Genomic DNA, 18437 nt, shown 5'->3' with positions numbered 1-18437 from the left:
TTCTAAATTCCATATATATGTATTAGTATACTGTATTGGTGTTTTTCTTAAGCTTAACACTGTTGAAGAAAGGGGACAGCTTTTAATGAACAACTTCTGTCTCTGCTTCAGAGTTGGCCCTTTTTGCTGTTATATTCTTCCTTATTAAGTGTGTGTATCTGCACCCCAAAACCAGGCATAAAGAATTGAATCATAGATATAAATTTACTGTTTGTAATGGTAAAGCTAATTCAGGATGACTGAGGCTACAATATATTTCTGTATATAAATAAATTTATATTTAGGGCACAGTGGTTAATAGGGAATAGAGAAAGCAGAGAGATTAAGATTTATAGATGAAGGATAATAAGAATCTAGACTCAGAAATATTTTTTAGCCACATGGTTTGTCACTTTGTTCTTCTAACACCTATTATGTAGTTCTGCTGCATGTTCAGAACAGCATATTTCAGTTTGAATCTCATCTTCCCCAATTACTAAGCATGATTTGGGCACATTTCTTAACTCTTCTGGCTCAGTTTCCTCATCTGTAAAGTAGGGACAATAATAACATTAATAGCAAAAAGTTATGTTGATGTTTAAATGAGTTAGAACAATGCCTGAGACATCTGAATTTTATTGTTTATCAGACAGTAAATGTAATGTAAGGGCTTATTTTATTATTGCATATTATTTCATATAAAGAGATTATTATATATATTCTTATTTTATATATTTATCTATATTTATTATTACATTTATTATTACATTTATATAGAACCTCTCCCATTTCTCTGTGTTCACCTTGTATCCACTCTATCATCCCTTCTGTGTTTTGCTAACTGTTCTTTGTGTATTTTATTTTCTAGATCAGCATATTGGTTTTGAAACATCAAAACAGGGAATATCTGAAGATGTTTCAGTCTGGTTTGAGGGAATTTGTCTCTTCCCAAGAGATGATCTATATTCCATTTTAGAAGAATTTTGGCAAGATGATAAACAGACAGGAAGAGATAAGGAAAACCAGAACAAACATTTAAGTCCTATCATCTTCACCAACAAGGATACACTAGCTAATAAGGGGAACTGTGACTATAATAAAGACATTGGGAAAAAATTTCATGTAAACACAAACCTTGTTCCTTCAAGAAAAAGACTCCATAGCTATGACTCATTTCAAAAGAGTTTGAAGCCTATTGTAAGCTTATGTAATAGAAACAATGCAACAGAAAATTTTGATAAGGTTATTGGATATGGTAATACTTTTACTCGTATGAATTCTCATACAGAAATGAATGCTTGTGAATATAATCAATGTAAGAAACTTCTGAGTAAGCAAGCTCTCATTCAGCATCAAAAACATCATAGTAGGGAGGACTTCCATTTATTTTCTGATTGTGTAAAACTCTCTACCCGTAAGACACACCTTTTTGCACATCAAAGGATTTATACTGAAGAGAAACATCATGAGTGCACCAAATGTGACATGATCTTCACTCAGAAGTCCCAATTTGCTGTGCCTCAGGTTTATACAAGAGAAAAATCCTATGTAAGCACTGAATATGGGAAGAAATTTTCCCTCAACTCAAACCATGAGAAAACTCATACTGAGGAGACTGACTATAAATGCAGTGCACATGGAAAAGCCTTTTTCAAGAAGTTAGATCTGTTCAGACTCCAGAGAATTCCTACTGGAGGAAAAAACCCCTATGATTACAGTGAATGTGGAAAAAATGTCTCTCGCAATTCAAATCTCAGTATACACAAAAAAGCTCATACTGGCAAGAAACACTTTGAATGTATTGAGTGTGGAAAATCTTTCACAAGAAAGTCAACACTAAGTATGCATCAGAAAATTCACACAGGAGAAAAACCACATGTATGTACTGAATGTGGGAAAGCCTTTATCCGAAAGTCACATTTTATTACACATGAGAGAATTCATACTGGAGAGAAACCTTATGAATGCAATGACTGTGGGAAGTCCTTTATAAAGAAGTCACAACTCCATGTGCATCAGCGAATTCACACAGGGGAGAATCCCTTCATATGTTCAGAATGTGGGAAAATCTTCACTCACAGGACAAATCTCATTATACACCAGAAAATTCATACTGGTGAGAGACCCTATGTATGTACTGAATGTGGGAAGGCCTTTACTGACAGGTCAAATCTCATTAAACATCAAAAAATTCATACTGGAGAGAAACCCTATAAATGCAGTGACTGTGGGAAATCATTCACCTGGAAGTCACGGCTCAGGATACATCAGAAATGTCACACTGGAGAGAGACATTATGAATGCAATGAATGTGGGAAAGCATTTATTCAGAAGTCAACACTGAGTATGCACCAGAGAATTCATAAAGGAGAAAAGCCCTATGTTTGCACTGAATGTGGGAAGGCCTTCTTCCACAAGTCACATTTTATTACACATGAGAGAATTCATACTGGAGAGAAACCTTACGAATGCAGTGACTGTGGGAAATCTTTCACAAAGAAGTCACAACTTCATGTACATCAGCAAATTCACACAGGAGAGAAACCCTACAGATGTGCTGAATGTGGAAAGGCTTTCACGGACAGATCAAATCTCTTTACACACCAGAAAATTCATACTGGCGAGAAACCCTATAAATGTGATGACTGTGGAAAAGCCTTCACTCGAAAGTCAGGCCTGCATATACATCAACAGTCTCATACTGGAGAAAGACATTATGAGTGTAGTGAATGTGGGAAAGCCTTTGCACGAAAATCAACACTCATTATGCATCAGAGAATCCATACAGGAGAGAAACCTTATATTTGTACTGAATGTGGGAAGTCGTTCATCCAGAAGTCACATTTAAATCGACATAGGAGAATTCATACTGGAGAAAAACCCTATAAATGCAGTGACTGTGGGAAGGCTTTTATTAAGAAGTCACAACTCCTTGAACATCACCGAATTCACACAGGAGAGAAACCTTATATGTGTACTGAATGTGGAAAGGCCTTCTCCATCAGATCAAATCTTATTAAACACCAGAAAATTCATACTAAACAGAAACCTTATAAATCTAGTGACTTTAGGAAAGACTTTAACTGGAAAGCACAATTCAGTGTACATCAGAAATCTAATACTGAGGAAGTAGAATGCCCAGTGCCACAATCATGGGGTAGGGATAAAAAGTTGTGAGGAGCTATAGCTTGACTAAGCAGCAAGGGGTAACCCAACAATATTTTTCTCTGTCTAGTCAGAAGTATGAATATCTGGATCTCACAGCTTATGTCCAGTTTTATACATATGGGCAGACGCTTTGGAGAAAGTGTTTAAGCAGTGATTAATGGCATGCTTGTTTACTTGACAGATGCTGGGATTTTTAAGCACCTGCAAATAATAGTACATGTGCAAGGAAATGACTTGCCAGTAGTTCTTATTTCACGTTTTGGATAAGCAGCTTTATAAATCAGGGCTGTTGAGTTGTTCATGCCCTGTATAGCAAAAATATTCAATGTTGACCAAAGGAATTTCTTGAGTAGATTTCCAAGAAAAATTTTCATTGTCCAAGCACTCTATGGACACTGAAGTCAAGGCAACAGTATAGACAATTCAGATGTATAATAAAAAGAATCTAGAAGTTGTTTTGAAAATTAAAGATACAAAGATGGACTCTACTTTTTTCTTTTCTTTGGGATATCACTATTATTTATAGCTTACAATGTTTATTAGTGTGTGGAAATTTGGATTAATAAGTTTAAAATTTATAATTTGACTTCGAGATTGGCAAAAACCACAGACTTACTTGAATATTCACAGGCATCTTTAGGTAACTAACATGTTTCCTTGTTTATTAATTCCCTACCATGGCAGCAGATAACTCATGCCTAAGAGGTATAAAGTGCTCCCAGACTATATCTCAAAAGTGATCAATGATGTAAGCAGCAGCCCCAAAGATTACCTGTTACACTGTAGCTGGTTCTGAGATCATGAAAGTTAGCCACAGGTTACAGATTTAGCACTCTGGATTCTCATTGTCTTTTACAGAAACCTCTACTTTTTGAATGATTTCTTTTTCTAAAGAGACAAGTTAAGAAAGTGAGTTTTAAAACCTAGAATTCTTTCCTTCCAATTTTGTTAATGCATCCTCTATTTATTTATTACATACTAAGTTTGTTGCGGTTGTTGTTCAGTCATGTCCCACTCTGTGCAACTCTATGGACTATAGCACACCAGGCTCCACTCTCTCCCATTATCTCCCAGAATTGGCTAAAATTCATGTCCATTGAGTTGGTAATGCTAGCTAACCATCTCTGTCAACCCATTCTCCTTTTGCCTTCAATCTTTCCAGCATCAGGGTCTTTTCCAGTGAGTCAGCTCTTCATATCAAGTGACCAAAGTACTAGAACTTTAACTTCAGCATCAGTCCTTCCAATGAATCTTCAGGGTTGGTTTTCTTTAGGATGGACTGGTTGGATCTCCTCGCAGTCCAAGGGACTCTCAAGATTGAGTCTTCTCCAGCACCACAGTTCAAAAGCATCAATTCTTTGGTGCTCAGCCTTTTTTATGGTTCAACTCTTGTATCTGTACATGACTACTGGAAAAACCATAGCTTTGACTAAGCAGACCTTTGTTGGCAAAGTGATGTCTCTGCTTTTTAATATGCTGTCTAGGTTTGTCATAGCTTTCTTTCCAGGAGCAAGTGTCTTTTAATTTCATGGTTACAGTCACCATCTGCAGTTATTTAGGAGCCCAAGAAAATAGAATCTGTTATTGCTTCCATTTTATCCCCTTCTAATGCCATGAAATGATGGGACAAGATACCATAATGTTAGTTTTTTGAATGTTGAGTTCAGGCTGGCTTTGAAACCTCTTTCACCCTCATCAAGAGGGTTTTTAGTTTCTCTTCATTTTTTGTCATTAGAGTGGTATCATCTGCATATCTGAGATTGTTGGTATTCTCCAGCCAGTCTTGATTCCAGCTTGTGATTCATCCCATCTGGCATTTCATATCATGTACCCTGCATGCATATGAGTTAAATAAGTGGGGTGACAATATACAACCTTGTCATACTCTTTTCTGAATTTTGAACCAGTTGTTCCATGTCTGTTCTAACTGTTGCTTCCTGGCCCACATACCGGTTTCTCAGGAGACAGGTAAGGTGGTCAGGAAATCCCGTCTCTTTAACAATTTTACAGTGTGTTGTGTTGTGATCCACACAAACAAAGGCGTTAGTGTAATCCATAAAGCAGAAATAGATGTTTTTCTGGAATTCCCTTGCTTTCTCCATGATCCTATGGTTGCTGGCAATTTGATCTCTGGGTCCTCTACTTCTTTGAAACCCAACTTGGACATCTGGAAATTCTCAGTTCATGCACTGCTGAAGCCTAGCTTGAAGGATTTTGAACATAACCATACTGACATGTGAAATGAGTACAACTGTATCATAATTTAAACTGTTTGGCATTGCCCTTTGTGATTAGGCTAGATGGTAAAGAATCTGCCTGCAATGCAGGAGACCCGGGTTTGATCCCAGGGTCGGGAAGATCCCCTGGAGAAGGGAAGGGCTACCCACTCCAGTACTCTTCTCTGGTGATTCCGTGGACAGAGGTGGACTATAGGCCATGGCATTGGAAAGAGTCAGACACGACTGTGCAACTGACACTTTCATACACACTTTCTTTGTGATTGGAATAAAAGTTGACCTTTTCCAGTCCCATGGCCACTGCTAAGTATTCCAAATTTGCTGACATATTGAATGCAGCACTTTAACAGCATCATCTTTTAGGATTTGAAATAGCTCAGCTGGAATTCTGTCACTTCCACTAGCTTTGTTTATAATAATGCTCCCTGAGGCCCCTAGACTTCACACTCCAGGATGTCCTGCTCTAGGTGTGTGACTGCACCATTGTGATTATCCAGGTTATTAAGACCTTTCTTGTATGATTCTGTGCATTCTTGCCACCTCTCAATCTCTTCTGCTTCTGTTAGGTCCTTAGCTTTTCTGTCCTTTATAGTGCCCATCTTTGCATGAAATGTTCCCTTGATATCTCCAGTTTTCTTGAAGAGGTCTCTAGTCTTTCCCATTCTATTGTTTTCCTCTATATCTTTGCATTGTTCATTTAAGAAAGCCTTCTTATCTCTTTTTGATATTCTCTGCATTGAGTTGGGTATATCTTTGCCTTTCTTGCCTTTCACTTCTCTTCTTTCCTCAGCTATTTGTAATATCTCCTCAGACAACCATTTTGCATTCTTTTGCATTCTTTTTCATTGGGATTGGTGTGATCACAGCTTCCTGACCAGTGTTAGAAACCTCCATCCTTAGTTCTTCAGGCACTCTGTCTACCAGATCTAATCCCTTGGATTTTTTTGCCTCCTCCATTGTATAATCATAAGGGATTTGATTTAGGGATTTGATTAACCATTTAAATGGCCTAGTGGTTTTTCCCTACTTTCTTCAAGTCTGAATTTTGCAATAAGGAGCTCATGATCTGAGTCACAGTCAGCTCCATGTCTTGATTTTGCTGACTGTATAGAGTTTCTCCATCTTTGGCTGCATAATCAATCAGATTTCAGTATTAATCATCTGGTGATGTCCATGTGTAGTGTTATCTCTTAGGTTGCTGGGGAAGGGTCTTTTCTATGACCAGCATGTTCTCTTGATAAAACTCTGTTAGTTTTGCCCTGCCTCCTTTTGGGCTCCAAGGCCAAACTTGCCTGTTATTCTGGTTATCTGTTGACTTCCTACTTTTGTATTCCAGTGCCCTATGATAAAAAGGACATCTTTTTTGATATTAGTTTTAGAAGGTCTTGTTGGTTTTCAAAGAATCAGTGAACCTCAGCTTCTTTGGCATTAGTGATTGGGGCATAGCCTTGTGTTACTGTGATGTTGAATGGTTTTCCTTGGACACAATGGACATCATTCTGTCATTTTTGAGGCTGCACCCAAAATGCAGACTGTTCTGTTGACTATGAAAGGCACTCTATTTCTTCTTCCTGTCCATTTTAGTTCACTGATTCCTAAGGTGTCGGTGTTCACTCTTGCCATTTCCTACCTGACCATGGCCAATTTATCTTGATTCATGGACCTAATACTCCAGGTTGCTATGCAATATTTACTGTTCTTACAGTGCTGGACTTCATTTTACCACCAGGCTCATCCACAGCTAAGCATGGTTCCTCCTTTGGCCCAGCCATTTCATTCTTTCTGGAGCTATTAGTAATTGCCCTCTGCTTTCCCCCTATAGCATATTGAACACCTTTTAACCTGGGGGACTCATCTTCCCATGTCATACCTTTTTGCCTTTTCATACTGTCCATGGGGTTCTCTGGCAGGAATACTGGAATGAGTTGCCCTTTTCTTCTCTAGTGGACTGTGTTTTGTCAGAATTTTTCACTATGGCTCATCCATCTTGGGTGGCTCTGCATGGCATGTTTCATAGCTTCATTCAGTTATGCAAGGCCCATCATCACGACAAGGCTATGATCCATGAAGGGGATATATTAGGTTCAGTTCAGTTCAGTTCAGTCGCTCAGTCGTGTCCTACTCTTTGCGACCCCATGAATTGCAGCACACCAGGCCTCCCTGTCCACCAACTTCTGGAGTTCACTCAGACACATCCATTGAGTCAGTGATGCCATCCAGCCATCTCACCCTCTGTCGTCCCCTTCTCCTCCTGCCCCCAATCCCTCCCAGCATCAGAGTCTTTTCCAATGAGTCAACTCTTCGCATGAGGTGGCCAAAGTACTGAAGCTTCAGCTTCAGCATCATTCCTTCCAAAGAAATCCCAGGGCGGATCTCCTTCAGAATGGACTGGTTGGATCTCCTTGCAGTCCAAGGGACTCTCAAGAGTCTTCTCCAACACCACAGTTCAAAAGCATCAATTCTTTGGCGCTCAGCCTTCTTCACAGTCCAACTCTCACATCCATACATGACCACAGGGAAAACCATAGCCTTGACTAGATGGACCTTAGTCGGCAAAATAATGTCTCTGCTTTTGAATATGCTATCTAGGTTGGTCATAACTTTTCTTCCAAGGAGTAAGCGTCTTTTAATTTCATGGCTGCAGTCACCATCTGCAGTGATTACCATGAGGCAATTGTCTTGCATTTGAGTTTGTGTTCTTAGAAGAAAGTTGCAATGGCAACCCACTCCATCACTCTTGCCTGGAGAATCCCATGGATGGAGGAGCCTGGTGGGCTGCAGTCCATGGGGTTGCAAAGAGTTGGACTCGACTGAGCGACTTCACTTTCACTTTTCACTTTCACACATTGGAGAAGGAAATGGCAACCCACTCCAATGTTCTTGCCTGGAGAATCCCAGGGACGGTGGAGCCTGGTGGGGTGCCATCTGTGGGATCTCACAGAGTTGGACACGACTGAAGCGACTTAGCAGCACATTTGAAAGAGTATTCCTATCTCCTCTTAATCTCTACAAATTGATTTTAATTAATTTCTATCTCAAATACTCTATTTTTTTAAAACTTTTTGTTGGTTTTTTATTCTATTAGGTACTGAATGAAGTGTGTTCTAGTCTTCCAGAGTAATTGTGAATCTGTTTCTCCTTATAGCTACCAATGTTCATTTTATATATTTTAAGTCTTTGGTTCTACATCCATTTACATTTAGACTTGTTATACTCTTTCTGGTTAATTGAAACTTAATCATTATAAAATATTCCTCTTTATCTCTAGTCATGCTTTTTGTCTCAAATTTTACTATGTAAGATTAATACACTATGCATACTTCACTTATTAAGGACTAATGTAAATTAGTACTCACCATTTTCTTTGTAAGATGAATAGAATATTGTTATTTCCTTTTTGACTTATATGGTATTGATGTCATGCATTTTAATTCTATATGTATTTGACATGTTCAATCATCACTATTTCATTAGTCATTACTGTTTCAATATTCACTTAAATTAATGCACATATTTACCCTTTTTGTTACTTATCTTGTCCTTTAATTTTCCTTCTTGAATCTTTTTTCTTCTGACTGAACAGCAGCCTTTAGTATTTCTTTTAGTGTATGTTTGCTGGTGACAAACTGTTTTCATTTGTTGGAAAATGTCTTAATTTTGCTTTCATTTTTAAAAGATGCTTTTACTGAGTTTAGAATTCTAAGTTTTATTTCCTATTAGTATTTTGAGATATTTTGTTATGATTTGTCTTTCATTGTTTTGTTGAAAATTAAGCTTTCAATCTAGTTATCTTTGAAGGTTATGTTCTTTTTAAAATTCTTTTCTCTCACTCCTTGAAAATCTATGTCTTTGTTTTAGGCTGTCAACAGTTTGACGGTGATATGCTTAGGTACGATGTTATATGTATTCTGCTTGGGATTTGCAGTCTTTTTTAAAAAACCTGTAGCTTAGTGGGGTTTTTTGCACACTTGGGGAAATTTTTAGTTATTATTTATTCAAATTATGCAGTTACTTGATTATCTTCCATCTCTTCTAGTGATGACCCTATTGTCTAGATTTCTTGTTAGCCCTTTTCTGTTGGTTGTTGTTTCTATTGGGTTTTGATGATATCTTGTTTTCTCACGTAACTTGTGATTGTAGATGAACAGCTTAGATACTATATATTAAAAATTGTAGATATAATTAGATGGTCTGGATGATATCATCTTTCAGAGAGGGTTTGTCTTTGCTTTTAACAGGTGAACAGTCTAGGAACACGAGTAGTCCCTGATTGCCTTCATCCAATCATATATTGAGATTATTCGAAACTGGGTTTCAGTCCCTGTGAAGGCTTCTTTAATTTTTTTCACTCTTATTCTTAGGGGATACTCTTCAAGATTTAGGTCTTTGAGAGGTTTATCAGGCCCCTCCTCCACTGAAGGACCTTAATTCTACTTTTGTCCATTTGTTGTCTGGTCACTAAGTCGTGTCTGACTCTTTTGCAACTCCATGGACTGTTGCCTGCCAGGCTCTTCAGTCCATGGGATTTCCCAGGTAAGAATAACTGGAGTGGGTTGCCATTTCTTTCTTCAGGGGATCTTCCTGACCCAGGGATAAAATCTGTATCTCCTGCATTGGCAGGCACATTTTTATCAACTGAGCCTCCTGGAAAGCTCTTCATTCCTTTCAGTTCAGTTCAGTTCAGTTGCTCAGTCATGTCTGACTCTTTGTGACCCCATGAATCACAGCACTCCAGGCCTCCCTGTCCATTACCAACTCCCAGAATTCACCCAAACTCATGTGCATCAAGTCAGTGATGCCATCCAGCCATCTCATCCTCTGTCGTCCCCTTCTCCTCCTGCCCTCAATCCCTCCCAGCATCAGGGTCTTTTCAAATAAGTCAGCTCTTCGCATGAGGTGGCCAAAGTATTGGAGTTTCAGTCTCAGCATCAGTCCCTCCAATGAACACCCAGGACTGGTCTCCTTTAGGATGGACTGTTGGATCTCCTTGCAGTCCAAGGGACTCGCAAGAGTCTTCTCCAGCACCACAGTTCAAAGGCATCAATTCTTTGGCACTCAGCTTTCTTCACAGTCCACCTCTCACATCCATACATGACCACTGGAAAAACCAGAGCCTTGACTAGACGGAAATTTGTTGGCAAAGTAATATCTCTGCTTTTTAATGTGCTATCTAGGTTGGTCATAACTTTCCTTCCAAGGAGTGAGTGTCTTTTAATTTCATAGGTGCAATCACCATCTGCAATGATTTTGGAGCCCCCCACCCCAAATAAAGTCAGCCACTGTTTCCCCATCTATTTCCCATGAAGTGATGGGACCAGATGCCATGACCTTAGTTTTCTGAATGTTGAGCTTTAAGCCAACTTTTTCACTCTCCTCTCACTTTCATCAAGAGGCTTTTTAGTTTCTCTTCACTTTCTGCCATAAGAGTGGTGTCATCTGCATATCTGAGGTTATTGATATATTCTCCCGGCAATCTTGATTCCAGCTTGTGCTTCTTCCAGTCCAGCATTTCTCATGATGTACTCTGCATATGAGTTAAATAAGCAGGGTGACAATATACAGCCTTGACATACTCCTTTTCCTATTTGGAACCAGTCTGTTGTTCCATGTCCAGTTCTAACTGTTGCTTCCTGACCTGCATATAGGTTTCTCAAGAGGCAGGTCAGGTGGTCTGGTATTCCCGTCTCTCTCAGAATTTGGCATAGTTTATTGTGATCCACACAGTCAAATGCTTTGGCATAGTCAATAAAGCAGAAATAGATGTTTTTCTGGAACTCTCTTCCTTTTTCGATCATCCAAGTCACATAAATTTGTCAAAAGGCTGTGTTAATCTTCTTTTGTCCAATATTTGCTGTAAGAATTAACAGACACCTCTTTTTTAAAAAAGGAGTTCCAAATTCCAGAGGTTATGTCTCATCTCAGGGCTTCCCAAGTGGTGCTGGTGGTAAAGAACCCACCTGTCAATGCAGTAAATGCAGGAGATGAGGGTTTGATCCCTGGGTCAGGAAGATCGCCTGGAGAAGGAAATGGCAACCCACTCCAGTATTTTTGCCTGTAGAATCCCATGGACAGAGGAGACTGGCAGGCTATGGTCCATAGGATTGCAAAGAGTCAGACACAATTGAAGTGACTTAGCACACACTCACATCTTATCTCTAATTCCTGCAATTTCTCACTTCCTTTGTAGCTCTCCAATACTATCACAAAATTAAACATATTTAATATTTTCTTCCACCATTTTTAATTCACAGAGGGAGTGCTGGTACAGACTACCTACACTGCCATTAGCAGGAAATTTCAATTTACTGAGATAGCTGTTCCTGGAATGCAGAGTCCAGAAATATATATATATATATATATATATATATATATATATATATATATATATATAATCAAAACTTTCCAACTAACATAAAAATGTAAGTGCTGTGATTTGTAATGTGACTTTACTCCCAATTTTTGTTGTAGAAGTTGTCATTCACTCTTGTGTTAAACACTTCATAAACTAATGTGAGAAAATTTCTGGTGGTATAAAATTTTATTATAGTAATTGTCAAACTTTAGCAAAAAGAGGAGATTGGCAAGGACTCTGTTAGATTTCTTTTTTGAGAGTATGTTTTTATTTTCTTTGGATGATTAATAGAAAATTAAGTTAATGAAAACTGGTGTTGAAGTCAGTGAGTTAAAAATATTGAGTTGGCCAAAATGTTTGTTTTTCCATGCGATAGTATGGAATAACCCAAATGAACTTTTTGGTCAACACAGAAAGATGATTTTCAACCTTTTTATTTTCAGATACATTAAAAAAGTATAATTTATATGAATAAGACCCTCACCCCCCAAAAAGAGACACTTTTCTTTTTATAAACATACTGTTAATTCCTAGGACAAAGGAAGACTGTTTTGTGGGCCTCCCTGTATCTCAAGGAATACTTGGGAATTAACTGAGGAATGGATGATGGAAAATTATCAGTGGAATATGAGAACTAAACCTTAAGTAGGTAAATCCCAAGGTCAGTATAAACTGATTGAGGGAAGTGTAGGGTACAGACTTGACTAGGGAAAGTAGTGTGAGTTAGCCATATCTTTTAATGACAGTACTATAATACAATTCATTTGTATTTACAGCAAAATTATTTTAAGACAGCTTGAAATATAAATTTTTTAATTAAAGTGCAGTTTATGTTAATTTTTCAAAAAAGAATCTTGTTCTGTTAATTCAGTAAGTATGAGAACGCTTTCACTCAAACCAATATTTATGCATCAGATAATTCATAGGGGAGAGAACTTTTGTCTGATTAAATTTGAGTAGAAGTGCATTCATAAATTATACTTCATTGGAGAAACTCATTTTGGAGGGAAAAACCTATAAAAGCAATAACTAGAGAACTCCACAGCTGGAAGTTATCAGAAATTTTCTGTTAGAGGAAGATTAATGCACTAAATGGAATATTTTCTTTCATAAATCAGTTTTCAGTATTCTGTATTTATACACAAGTAAAATTGTTTATTTCTTAAAAGTGAGAAAGTTTTCTCACACAAGTCAGAATTATAAATTATTCATTTATAATTTATGTAATTTATAATTATATTTTTAAAAAGGCTTCCCTGGTAGCTCAGACAGTTAAGAATCCACCTGCAGTGCAGGAGACCTGGGTTGGGAAGACCCCCTGGAGGAGAGCATGGCAACCCACTCCAGTATTCTTGCCCGGAGAATCCCCATGGACAGAGGAGCCTGGTGGGCTACTCCATGGAGTTGCAAAGAGTTGGACATAACTGAGTGACTAACCATACACAATAGAGAGGCCCTATGATTATTGTAATTTGTATATGTCTTTGTCCACGAGTTACACCTTACTGACAACAGATAAATAACCAAGAAAAGTAAATCTTCTAAGAATATATCATTTTCTTAAAATGCCACAAAATTAATACTAGGAGGAAACTATATATTTGATACAGTGGAAGAAGTCTTCCTCTAGAAGCAATTTTTCATCTTGTTTATTGCTTTGATTTCATGCTCATGTCTGTAGAACAAGTGAGGATAAATAGGCCAGTCCAAAAATTGCCTCTCTTTTAATTAAAAACACACACACATGTGCATACATGCAAAACTTTATTAAGTGTGACATATTTTGTCTCTTGAATTGTATACTTTCTCCATTCTCAGTAACTCCAGCCATCAACAGTCTGTCAACAGATAAGCAATGTTGATGAGCTTATATTTTTCTTTTTACACATGATCACATATGGACACCTTAATATGTTATTTGTGCACACATATGTGTGTTTTCTGGAGAAGGAAATGGTAACCCACTCCAGTATTCTTGCCTGGAGAATCCCATGGATGGAGAAGCCTGGTAGGCTACAGTCCACGGGGTCGCAAAGAGTTGGACACAACTGAGCTACTTCACTCACTCGTGTATTTTCATTATCTTAATTAGAATTATACATGCATTTTGGCATCTTTTAAACTCAATAGTACTTTTAACCAGCTGAAGAGCCCATGGTATGGACATGCCGTATTTTTTTCAACCACTTGCCACTGTTTATTGACAGTTTCGTCACAAGGAAAACTGATCCGCTATCCTCAAGAGGTGGCACAGAAAACAGGTTAGAGGACAGCATAATTATGCTCTTACCAACTAGAGTCTTCTTTTCACTTGTAAAAATGAGATTGATGGATTGAATTATGTTTTCTTATTTTAACAGAGGTTGCCAGATTTCTCTTGAATAAGACTAATATTTCCTAATTCTAATAGGATAAAAATGTGCGCTTCTCCTCTATCAAAAGTAGCTATTATTCTTTAACCTTGAGGAATTTTATGATTTCAAAGTGATAACTAGTTTTATTTTAATGGACATATTGATATACCTGTTTAAAAGTTCCTTTACCACTTTGCTAATTTGCAGGTTGTCTTTATAAACTGTTCATAAATTTTGCTTTTTGGATTGTCTTGTCAGTATGTTACAGCTCTTTATATATTAAGTGTAGTAACTTAAGAAAAAACTTATTGTCTCTTGACTTTGTATATGATAGTTCTCATTCACAAGTAATTTTTACATGTTTAAATATGCCCGTCTCTTCTTTCATAGTTTCTGAATTTCTAGTCCTAGCTAAGCTTTATATATTACAGTAAGTCCCCTACTTATGAATGAGTTCCATTCTGAGCATGCGTTTGTAAGTCAATTTGTTCACAAAACACTTTCCCCTGACATCTTTTCTCATGGAATGGTACAATATGTCCAGGAATCATGCTTTTGTAAACCTGGGAATTGGGCCCTGATGCTAAACCTGTATTTTTCACCTTAGGAAGCTGGAAATATGCAACCTCATCCTGCCAGAAAAACCCACTGGTTCATTTTTCCTTTCATTGCAAACAGCTTTGGTTGATTTTTTTATTTTTCTGAAAGAAACAGGCTGTTTGCCACTTCTTGCTAGGAAGTCCCATGACTACTATTTCACTTAATCAGTGTCACAGCAGGTATGGCAGTCAACACTCAAATAACACTTTCCTCTGACCTATTTTCTCATGGAAAGGTACAGTGTGTCCTAGGAATGTCTTTACACAGTTCTGAAACTGCAGGGAAACATGATTTTGTGAACCTGGGAATTGGGGCCTGATGGCAAAAGAAGTATTTTCCCACTGTGAAGGCTGGATAGTTTCAGCCTCAAAGCTGCCAGAAAAACACACTGTTTCATTTTCCTCATTAAAGCAATAGCTTTGGTTAAGTTTTGGAGTTTTATGAAAGCAACAGGCTCCTTCCGACTTCAGGCAGGGAAGTCACCTGGCAGTATCGTTTCACCTAATGAGAATAATAACAGGTATGAAAATCAACTCTCAGAGAACAATCTCCCCTGACATCTTTTCTCATGGAATGGTACAGTGTGTCCTAGGTGTGTCTTTACACAACTCTGAAGCTGCCAGGAAACATGCCTTTGTGAAACTGGGAATTGGGCCCTTATGGCAAAACATGTATTTTCCACATTTATAAGCTGGATAATTCCAGCCTCAAACCTGCCAGAAAAACACACTGGTTCATTTTTCTCTTCATGACAGCAACAGTTTTGGTTAAGTTTTTGAGTTTTCCAAAAGAAACACGCTGCTTGCCACTTTTTGTTGGGAGGTTGTCTGACTGTACAGAATCACCTAATCAGGGTAACAACAGATAAGGCAGTCAACACTCACGGAACACTGCCCTGACAACCTTTTTCATGGAATGGTCCAATGTGTCATAGGTATGTCTTTACACAACTCTGAAACAGCCAGGAATCATGCTTTTGTGAACCTGGGAATTAGGCCCTTATGGTAAAAGTTGTATTTTTTACCATTGGAAGCTGGATAATTCCAGCCTCAAACCTGCCAGAAAAACACACTGGTTCATTTTTCTCTTCAATACAATAGCTTCTGTCAAATTTTGGAGTTTTCTGAAAAACAAACAAACAGGCTGCTTGTCACTTCTTGGTGGGAAGTCACATAACAGCACCATTTCAGAGTAACAGCAGTACCTAATCAGGGTAAAAGCAGGTATGGCAGTCAACATTCACAGAACACTCTCCTCTGACCTGTTTTCTCATGGAATGGTACAGTGTATCCTATGAGGTCTTTACACAGTTCTGAAACTACAGGAAAGCATGATTTTGTAAACCTGGGAACTGGGAACTTATGGCAAAAGAAGTATTTCCCCCAGTATAAGTTGCATAGTTGCAGCCTTAAACTTGCAAGAAAAACATACTTCTTCATTTTTCTTTTCATTACAACTGCTTTGTTCACAAACAAATTGAGTTTTCTGAAATAAAAAGCATGCTTCCAATGTCTTGCTGGGAAGTCATCTGACAGTAAAATTTCACCTAATCAGAGTAACAACAGGTATGGCAGTCAACACCCATAGAACACTATCCCCTGACATCTTTTCTCAAGGAATGGTACATCGTTTCATAGGAGTGTTTTTACAGAACTCTGAAAATGCAGGGAAACATGTTTTTGTGAACCTGGGAATTGGTGCCTGATGGCAAAGTGTTTTCTCATTGTGAAAACAGAATAGTTGCAGCCTTGATTTGGCCAGAAAAACACACTGGTTCATGTCTCTCTTCATTATAACAACAGCTTTGATCTAGTTTTTGAGTTTTCTGAAAGAGACTGCTTGCCACTTCTTGCTGGGAAGTCTTCTGACAAGACAGATTCTCTGATCAGGGTAACAACAGGTTTGCCAGTCAACACTTAAAGAACACTCTCCCCTGACATCTTATCACAATTGGAATGGTACAGCGTGTTCTACCTGTGTCTTTATACAACTCTGAAACAGCCAGAAAACATGCCTTTGTGAACCTGGGAATTGTGCCCTTATGGTAAAAGCAATGTTTTCCACCTGTGGAAGCTCTATAATTGCAGCCTCAACCTGCCTGGAAACCACACTGGTTCATTTTTCTCTTCATTCACAAACAGCTTTGGAAAAGTTTTTGAGTTTAATGAAAGAAACAGGCTGCTTGCCACCTCTTGCTGGAAAGTCACCTGACAGTACAGTTTCACCTAATCAGCGTAACAACAGCTATGGCAGTCAACGCTCAAAGAACACAGAACATTCTTCCCTGAACTCCTTTCTCATGGAGTGGTACAGCTTCCTACATGTGTTTTACAAAGCTCTTTTCAATGCAGGAAAATATGGTTTTTTAAAAACCTGGGACCTGGGGTCTAATGGCTAAAGAATTATTTTCCAACTGTGAGAGGTCAATAGTTGCAGCCTCAGTCCTGCCAGAAAATCACACCGGTTCACTTCTCTATTCATTATAGCAAAAGCTTTGGTCTAGTTTTCTGTTTTCTGAAAGAAACAGGCTGCTTGCCACTTCTTCCTGGGAAGTCCTCTGACAGGACAGATTCACTAATCAGGGTAACAACAGATATGGCAGTCAACACTCACAGAACACTCTCCCCTGACCTCTTTTCTCATGGAATGGTACATTGTGAATTTCTCCATATTTCAGCAAGGAAACTGGGGGCACAGAATTTTCTGCCTGAAGTATGAGATTTTCCATATTTTAGCCCAAAACCTGTGGTGCAGAGTCTACACTCCAAGTTTCTGGGCTGAAATATAGAAAATTTCCATATTTCAGCCCAGAAACTTGGGATGCAGATTTTCCTGCCTGAAATATGAAATTCTCCATACGTCATCCAAGAAAATTGGGGTGCAGATTTTCCTGCAAGAGATGTCAAATTCTCCATACTTCATGCAGGAAAATTGAGGTGCAGATTTTCCTGCCTGAAGTGTGAAACTCCCCATATTTCATTCAGGAGAACTGGGGTGCAGAATTTCCTGCCTGAAATAGGAAATTCTACACATTTCATCCAGAAAAATTGGGGCTTAGATAAAAATATGAGAAATACATTTTCAGAGTTAACACCTTTTGAATTGTTTTTAAAAAATCATCAAAATTTTTATGCATCTTATGACGGTACTCATTATCAAAACATGGGCTTGGTAAAATGTGACTTTTGCATCACTTCCTTGTCCATATTTATCTTGTTGGTAGATTCTTTGGCCTCTCTTGACTAGTTCTTTTTGAAGCAAAGATTAAAGCAGTAAATCTAGTTTATGTGATTTATAATAATCTCATCCAAAGTAATTTCTCAATTGGTTTTTTCTGTTGTATAAAGTTTTCCATTTTCATTTGTTTCTTTTTTCTTCTTGTTTTTCTTTTGTGTTTGTAGCTCTACATCAAATATTTTTTGTAATTTAAGTATAGTATATTAACATAACTATATTTGTGTTGCAATACAACATAATGATTCAATACTTTTACAGAATAAATTTTATTTAAATCTGACCAAATTGTGAGTTGCTTGCTGGTTTCAGAGATGAATTCCTTGTGGATATCATGGTTTGCAAATATTTCTTCATATTCTGGGTTGCCTTCTTCATTCCTTAAGGTTTCCTTTCCTGGGCACCTGCTTTGAAATTGAAGTAGGTCATGCTTTGCTGTTTTTGGTTTATTTCTCATGGCTCTAAGGGATGATTCCAAAAGACCTTGTAATGTTGTCATCCAAACCCCAAAAG

The 18437-nt window shown here is 37.9% G+C and overlaps 1 protein-coding gene across 1 annotated transcript in view; it reads left to right on the top strand.

Moving 5' to 3' along the window:
• ZNF484 (zinc finger protein 484) overlaps positions 1-18437 on the top strand; it is a 65336-nt gene that overhangs the window by 24309 nt on the left and 22590 nt on the right. The window contains exons 6-7 of the mRNA XM_052644547.1: positions 848-3136; positions 13944-13997. Of these exons, the coding sequence (XP_052500507.1) occupies positions 848-3136; positions 13944-13997 (2343 nt within the window). The remainder of the gene's footprint in view (positions 1-847; positions 3137-13943; positions 13998-18437) is intronic.

Source organism: Budorcas taxicolor, chromosome 8 (assembly GCF_023091745.1).
Source record: "Budorcas taxicolor isolate Tak-1 chromosome 8, Takin1.1, whole genome shotgun sequence".
NCBI classification, from domain to species: Eukaryota; Metazoa; Chordata; class Mammalia; order Artiodactyla; family Bovidae; genus Budorcas; species Budorcas taxicolor.
This window is presented reverse-complemented; position numbering and strand designations above follow the sequence as displayed.